Here is a 7,952-nt window from a genome sequence, read left to right on the forward strand (position 1 = left end):
TACTGAATATACTCTTTGGCAATATGAATATTAACAGATGGATTGCTTACCACACAGCTATGTGATAACGTGATTTAGGGAGGGTTATACACAAGCATACATACATTTGTAATTTCAGCGTTGAAGCAGCCTTCCAGGGAACTTTCTGCTCTTATTTCACTCAGTTACACAGCTTTGTCTGTGTCCTGTGTAAATCATGCAATTAGCCCATTAATCATGCTAGCCAACTATTCAATCAAAGAATTTTCCAGGCAGCACTGCGTACTAATGCCGCATGCTTTATTGCATCTAGTTAAGATCTAGCAATTATGTCTTATTTTAACAGGTTGCTGTTCTGTAAATGCCATCACACACTCCCTAGTGTCACAGTGAAAGTGCTTATATAGAAAAGAAAAACATGTATGATATTGCTTTTTACATCAGTGTGTGTGAGTTGAATGTATAAATCAGAGAGAGGCTGCTCTCCTCCGAGCCAAATCATCAATTCTCCACAGTCCCACCCCGAACTCACACATCACACACATTCTGTCCGACCACCAGTAAAGTCGTCACATGCCGTCTTGTTCCCTGGGAATATGTAGACCTCTGTAACACAGCCATGAACTGATATCCTCTTACATACCCATTATATTTAGTATAGGGGACAGCAACAGGTTACAGCTGTTTGGGGCTAAAAGGCTTATTTTATCGCGGAAAATAAATTTAGCTTGCAGATGTGAAAGAATAAAACACATATGCTCTAAAAGGAAAGGGTATGAACACGTGTGTCACACGTGCACTTTGGAAGTTGCTCAGTGTGGGTGTAGCATGAACTTGAGAGCTGAAAATCTGGTCTGGCAAGTTAACCGTCACGGCAGAGCAGAGCATCCTACAGGAAAAAAGATCCTCTAACCTCATTATTTTCTTCAAGAAAACTCTGTTTTTTGAAACACAGGAGTGGCATAACCACTGTATAACCACTGTTTATCGTCAACATTAGCACACACACAGCTCCTCATTATAATTTTTGTGGTTTTTTATCTTTGAACACCAACTGTACAGTCTGTGAGTTGAGACAATTCTTTTGAAACTCACTGGATGAGGTCAAATAGGTGTTTTGAAAACAAAATGCCCAACATACATTATTTTAGTCAGAAACACACTGCGGACTTAAAACTTTGCATGTTGGTCTTAGATAGTTGCATTGACCTGAAATGAGCAGGCAACAACAGCACATCTTCTGGAGAAAGTCTTTGAACCTTGACTACATTATTGAGTTAATAATTGACTTCATACTCTTGTGCTGCATCACTTCAGATGAATTTTGTGCTCAGAAGGTTAACAGGAAATGTATCAAACAGGTTGCTCCTATCTGTTCCAAGACCTGATATCTGATTTTTACTTTCACTTCCTGAAGTAGTAGAAAGCACAAACAGCAGAGCAGCTGCAGCCGATGTCAATCTAAGGCACCATTACTATTTACTGTGACTAAGCTTTAGGTTAACTGTTAAATGTTGGCTGACTTGTTCTGCAGAAATATTACATGCTATTGTGTGGAGATGGGGTCATTTAACTCCTCCTGAGACCAAATGCTGATTTTGTAAAGGAAATGTTCAACTGCGCCAGAAAATAGTGCCCTCAGGGCTGAAAATGGGGCCCAGAAAGTGAACACAGGGAGGTGAAACGTCAACCAATCCCAGCCATAACAAAGACCAGTCAGGTGCGAGACGGTTGGAGTTCAGGGTGTGCCTGGCTCGTCTGTCAGGCTGCAGTTGAACGAAATGGTTGCTTTGAGTTTATTATACAAATGACTGGCACTCACACCTCAGTCATCCAGGCCTGCAGAGACATGTCGGTGAGGTCATCGTTAGAGAAGCGGCATAAAACAGGAACTCATTTATGAGAGAATATATATGCAATACGTTTTTTAAAGAATTAACTGGCCCGTTCATTCTGTTATACTGCACCCCTCCTAAATATAGGACAGGATGTGCACACAACTACCTTCCTGCAAATTCTGAGCTCAGCCAGTGTGAGTGGAAAGTAAAAGTAACCACAGTATATGTTGATTTAAGAATCTTCCCCACCACTCGGGGACTCTGAACTGAGCCACACTGCAGGTAGCCTCCATCACCAACAGTTTCAGGTTACTGTTTAACATGGATCCCAAGCATCTGCTTATCTATTGGTACTAGACCCCTTCGCTCTACTCTGATTACACAAGTAGCTCTTTGGGGGACAGCAGCTGCATGTAAGGAGTCTGACCGGCACCCAACGCCCACCAATTACATGGACCACAAAGCAATATACTGTACAACAAAGGGTAGTAAAAGGCGTGTCAAATAACAAGTACAAGCCTTATGAATGGGGACAAGGGACTAGTGTCATCCACTAATTTCAAAAATTCTTTTCACTTTTTACAGTCGCTTACATGAAGCAGTGTGGCTGACTGCATACCTGTGTGAATAGCTGCACTGGATCCAATAGCAGTTCACACAACCCCTGCCTCCAAAACCCCAGGGACTGTTCTAAAGATACTGATGGCATGTGTGTGTGTGTGTGTGTGTGTGTGTGTGTGTGTGTGTGTGTAACCTAGTTCAGAGCCACATCAGGTGCCCGGCATGCAGCAGCCACTGCAGAGGGGAGGATCCACAACAGTATCACACACACACTCTTCAAGGGCAAGACTCAAGGACGAGCTCAGTCTAACCTTCTGTAGACCAGCAGCTGGTGCACGAGACGCCCTAATTTATACGACAGATACCGCAAAGCAACACCAAAGGGGTGAAGTCAAGCAGTTGGCTCATCTTTTATGATCTGCCCTCATTTACAGCTGATTTGTGTGTGATAGGTTGTGTTTCTAGAGAGGCACTACCCACCACAGCAGCAGCATGCGGTGAAGCTTACCAATGCTATTGGTGTGAGGCATGATAAATCTGTGTCACTTGTTACTTCCGCCTCAGAACATTTAAATCCAGGGTTCACTTAGGTGCAAGGTTTCCCTGGGTTGCCATGGAAACAAATAGAAGCCAATTGTAGTTTTGAGATGAGCGCAAAACAAATTAGATAGCAAGGTCAAAACTCAGAGAGATTTAATATTAATTTCACAGAGGAACTTGGTGCCATGGCAGTGTGTGGCATATTTGAATAAAAACAAAAACACAGACATCAGGTTTGTATGCAAATGTGGTATAAAAATTTAATGTTGCTGTTGATGTTAGCATGCTTTAAAAAAATCAACAAAATCAAGAGAAGCATTGAAATCACAAAGTGACATGTGAATATAAAGTACAGCAGTGCTACTTATTCTTTTTTTTTTTGCCCATTTTCCTATTTTCTTAACAAAATAGAGATTCCTCGATGCCGGGTGGCATGTCATGAAGAGGAGCGAAGCTTGTTGACAACTCTTGATTTTGTCTCCTTCACCAGGAGTGATAAGCTATTATTTACAGAACAATTTGTACATCAAACAATCAGTCGTACAGTCCAAACAAACCAGGAACTGACTCATTCACTCATATGTACACAGAAAGGCATTCATACTCCACTCCATTATAAGTGTGCAATGGTGAAATGAAGACATCTCAACCACCTTCCACACACACACACATCCTGAAGGCTACATAGATTCACTATCACACTGGTTCTCTGACAGGTTTTCCCACTTCCCATCACAGCATACCAGGAATTATCTTAGTCATAGCTATAAAATCAAATCTGTTACCCCTGTTTAAAACTAAAACACTGTGCAAAGAGAGAAAAAAGAAAACACAGCACACTAACTGTTCCTCCCCGTAACAGGTTCATTGGCAGTCAATTCATAGGAAGCCCACAGCAATATGAATGTATTCCAAACTAAATTCACAGCTATTTACATGAGGCATGTTGTTATATAAAAACTGTAGCTTTTCAAAAATGACAGGTAACTTGAGAGTAGGAGTTCCTGACTGTGAACGAGGCAGTTTATTTCAAAAGCACACTTGTCTCAGGAGCGCTTCAGTTCAGATAATCTGCGGAGGAGTTGCTGCTGTCGGGCTTTGAGGCGCTTCTTCTCCTGGACCTGCCGTTTCTCCTTGGCGTGCAGCTCCACGAGGTACTCTGTTGCATGGGTCAGGATGGCCACCTTCGGGGTCTTGGCTGACTCCAGACCGGGGATCTCATCCCGTAGGGCGAGGAAACGAGACCGGAGGTCATTCCTCCTCTTCCTCTCAAGGAAGTTGTGGTTCCGCCTGCGGTCAGTGTCCTCTGCGTCTGAGTTTTGGGGGGTCTCCGAGGGGGAGGCAGGCTGGGAGATTCGAGCCGAACAACCAGCTTGCTGGCTGGATGCTGTGCAAGTACGCTTGCTTTGAGGCTCTTCCTCAGACTCCTCCTCATCATCATCGTCGTCGTCGTCTTCCTCATCGTGTTCTGGCTCACTGTCTGGGGAGCGGGCGGCATAGTTGTGCTGCTGCCGGTGGACAGACATGTGGAAGCGTTTGGGGCAGGGGTCGGCCCGGACTGTGATTGTCACAGGTTTTCTGACATTCATCAGCCGCACCCGGTTCTGCTTGCTCTCCACAGTGACAACATCAATCTCCTCTTCATCATCTGTGATCACACAGGAAAACAACTCATCAATACACACAGAAGCATGGTTCAATGCCATTCTTTACTGACTACTTCACAAGCTTCACACATAAGAAAGAGCAGCGTGGAACTGAATCAAAATTGAAGTGAATTCCACCGCTAAAGCAAGTAAATCACTACTCCTCTATGGGGGGGGGGGGCTGAGGTGTTAACAGTAACTGGTCATCCATGCCAAAGCTTGCATGAATTCAGGCTTTTGTCACTGAGCACCGAGCATTCATCAACAATTTAAATGAGGAGATCGGCTGGCAGGGGGCACTCCCTAATTTGGGAAATGTGAAAGAGTTACTCTCACGGTCTGTCGCTGTGTGTGTGTAGTAGTGATAAATCATCAGGACTCGGTTACCCCGCCCCTCTGCCGCACTCTGATTGTAATGCAGAGCCAGTGGCAGATATTGAAAGGGGGGGGAATTCAAGTAAAAGTGACGGGGGCGCGGTTTTTAAAAGACTGCATGGGCATTTTCAGCGAGCATGTGGCGCATCGTCAAAGTGAGAGTAAAAATTCAGCAGCAAAAAGGTGACTGACTGACTGCGTTGTACTTGATAACCCCTCTGCACCACAGACCACAGTTATGCAACAGCAACCCAGCTTGACAAATTACGCATTGTTAGAGGGCAATATAATCCCAAGGCAGGGGCAGGGTGGGGCAATTTAGAGCATGGCTGCTTCCTTACCAGAGGAATCAGAGCGAGACTCGGAGCCAGACGACGCCGGCTTCCTGCAGCTGCTTGCCGGGATGGTGAGAACAGCCGCGGGGTCGACGCAGTCTGCCGCCGACGTGGCGAGCGGGCCACCTGGAGAGACGCACTGCGCTTTGCTCGGTCTCACGGAGATCTGGGCCACCGGGGAGACGACGGTCGGTGCCGCAGCTGACACTCTCCCGTTGACCTTCTCCAGCTGCTTACTGGCTGAGAAACTACTCCACATGCAGTCCTGGATGATGATGGAGCTGAGGTTGCCGAAAAGCTCACCAGTGTCGGGGATGAACTGCCCCTCGCACTCCTCGTCCTGACCCAGGACTTTGGACAGCCAGCTGAGCTTGTCTCCCGGCGAGAGTTGCAGCGCACCGCCGCTCAGAGTCCGGGTGGGAGACATGGGAGGGGTGGGCAGCAGCTCGAACTTTTTCCATATGTCCTCACTTGGTGCGGTCGACTTGTAAAAATCCTCCTCTGTGTCGAAATCGTTGAAAAAATAGTGCTGGTAACAGTCGAACTCCATGTTTCCAGTTAAATCCTCTAGAGTTTATTCCCAGAAATGATCCAATGACACCAGTGGCCTCTGAAGAACGTCCTGCACAACCTGAGGGGAAATATCACAGCGATTAGCAAACGATCTTTTTAGAGTCATCAGATGTATGATCACGTTTCAAGTATCCATCTAATGGACTATTAGGATATCACATCCCTCCAACAGCCTGCTTTCTTCAAATGGGACCACATTAATAATTGATTGCATTTTGCCGATGCTCCCTTTGCACTGATGGACTGAACTGTCCAGGCACACAAGGTTATTACATAATCTAGTTATGTATGTGTATATATATACACATACATAAGCGTTCAGTATGTTTCAGTGCAAGTTTTAAAGGGCCGGAAACGGATAAGTACAGACTTTGTTTTAAAGGACTATCCTGGGTAAAAGTCATGTATGAGGTAGCATTTCCTGAAATGTAGACAGCGCTTTGTTCCGCAGAGCAGTCATGTGAAGCGGGGAAGAAGAAAAGTAGACTGCTCCACAGTCACAGTATTAACAACAATCCTAGACAGTCCTCTACTTCCTCGTATGAAACTTCCACATGCAGACTACTAGAGTACAACTACTCACCGGCTCTCCGCAAAATCCCACAGCCAAATTCAGGGCATTGAAAATCCCCTCTGCAGCCAAAGAGCACAGTGTCCACGGTGCGCGGAGATCAGACGGATAAAAGCGGTCCGAGTTGCTGCTGCTGGAGACACAAGATGCGTGGTGTTTCGACGCAGCGCGTACTTTACGCTTTATTTCTAAGTAGTAAAGCAACAAAATGAAGCCGGGGCTCACTCAAACAACAGGCACAAGGTCCGCCCCACAATGTGTAATAGAAAGCCACACAGTGCGTTTTTCGCGCCAGTGAGATATCCTGTTATAAGGCGATAAAAAAAAAGTGCAGGGAGGAGCCTCGGAAATATCTGCAGCGGTAGATCCGGGTAAGCCCCTTCGTTTGCATGGAGGCGGAGGGGGAGGCGCTCAGCCCCGCCCCGTCTACAACACCAATTATGGTCACAATATCTGACATATTCCATCATCAATATTTGTTGCTCTCAGTAGGAGTACAAGGAGAACATGTTTTCTTTTTGTTAGTCATTTCCCTTCAGCTGGGAGATTTTTAATTCCCATCCAAGGGCTCAGCCTCCCATTTTATTCCATTACAGTCTGCTTTGTTCTTCCACACTACTACATTGAATATGACAGCTTTAGTTGCACTTCGTATATTAAGCTTTTACACACAGGGATGAAGTTAATATCAGCGTGCAAATGAAATATGAAGCCATGTCATGCTTCATATACTCTACAGTATATAAAGCAGTTAGCTCCACTTGGACCTGCTGTACAGCAGTGAAAGAGCTCTGTTGCATTAATGTATCAGCCATAAAGATAATATATAAAGGGAGCTGAAGCAATTATTCCATCAGAAAATTAATCTGCAAAGATAAGTCATGCAAAAGCTTGTCTTTGTCTTGTGTCATAGTGAACTGAAGATGTTCACCTAGGCTTCAGGAAACTGTGGTCAGCATTTTCCACCTTTTTCTTTTTTATATATCAAACCATTAAGAGATTAACCGAGAAAATAATTACCAGAGTAATCAACCGGTACAATAATATATAATAATAAAATTCCCACAGTGGCCATTTCCCTACATAATTACTGCTTTTACTTAAGTAAAATTTTAGATGCAGGACCTTTTTTTTGAGTATTTTTACATTGCTGTATTGCTGCTTTTACTTAAATAAGGGATCTGTTTTCCACCACTGGATACCAGCATAATTAACACATGATACTACACACTGAATTCATATTAAACCATAATGGCACGATGCATTTGAGATAGTCTACAAAGTAATAAGGTTCAGCCTTTGACACAGCGGTCATGTCCTGTCTGATGTCTTCATTGTTGTCTCTGCATTGAGAGACGAGTCTGTGACCCTCATCTTGATGTAAAGCTGGCACGTCTCAACCATGACACCAAACATTAGTTTTAAGATGATCCTCTTTCCTTAATCCTGCAAAAGACCTCATAAGGCTTCCAAACGTCATTTTTCCAACAGCTCGAGCTTGTAAAACCAGTTTGCTTCTGTTGATTCAGGAGGG

General features: G+C 44.5%; 1 protein-coding gene across 1 annotated transcript; it reads right to left on the reverse strand.

Moving 5' to 3' along the window:
• Nucleotides 1-3,152: 3,152 nt before the first annotated feature.
• LOC127360820 (protein L-Myc-1b) lies at nt 3,153-6,730 on the reverse strand. Its single transcript, XM_051395259.1, has 3 exons — nt 6,431-6,730; nt 5,281-5,905; nt 3,153-4,566 (listed from the first exon to the last, which is right to left on the reverse strand). Exons 2-3 carry the CDS (start codon nt 5,822-5,824, stop codon nt 3,965-3,967), a joined length of 1,146 nt encoding a protein of 381 aa, XP_051251219.1. The 5' UTR covers nt 5,825-5,905; nt 6,431-6,730; the 3' UTR covers nt 3,153-3,964.
• Between the last annotated feature and the right edge of the window lie 1,222 nt (nt 6,731-7,952).

Source organism: Dicentrarchus labrax, unplaced genomic scaffold, assembly GCF_905237075.1.
Source record: "Dicentrarchus labrax unplaced genomic scaffold, dlabrax2021, whole genome shotgun sequence".
NCBI classification, from domain to species: Eukaryota; Metazoa; Chordata; class Actinopteri; family Moronidae; genus Dicentrarchus; species Dicentrarchus labrax.

Excerpts from the sequence above, each read along its gene's own strand:
- LOC127360820 (XM_051395259.1), bottom strand. The coding sequence starts at position 5,824 with ATGGAGTTCGACTGTTACCAGCACTATTTTTTCAACGATTTCGACACA. Across the intron at positions 4,567-5,280 it reads GTCTCGCTCTGATTCCTCTG|ATGATGAAGAGGAGATTGAT; the intron begins GTAAGGAAGCAG and ends GTGTGATCACAG.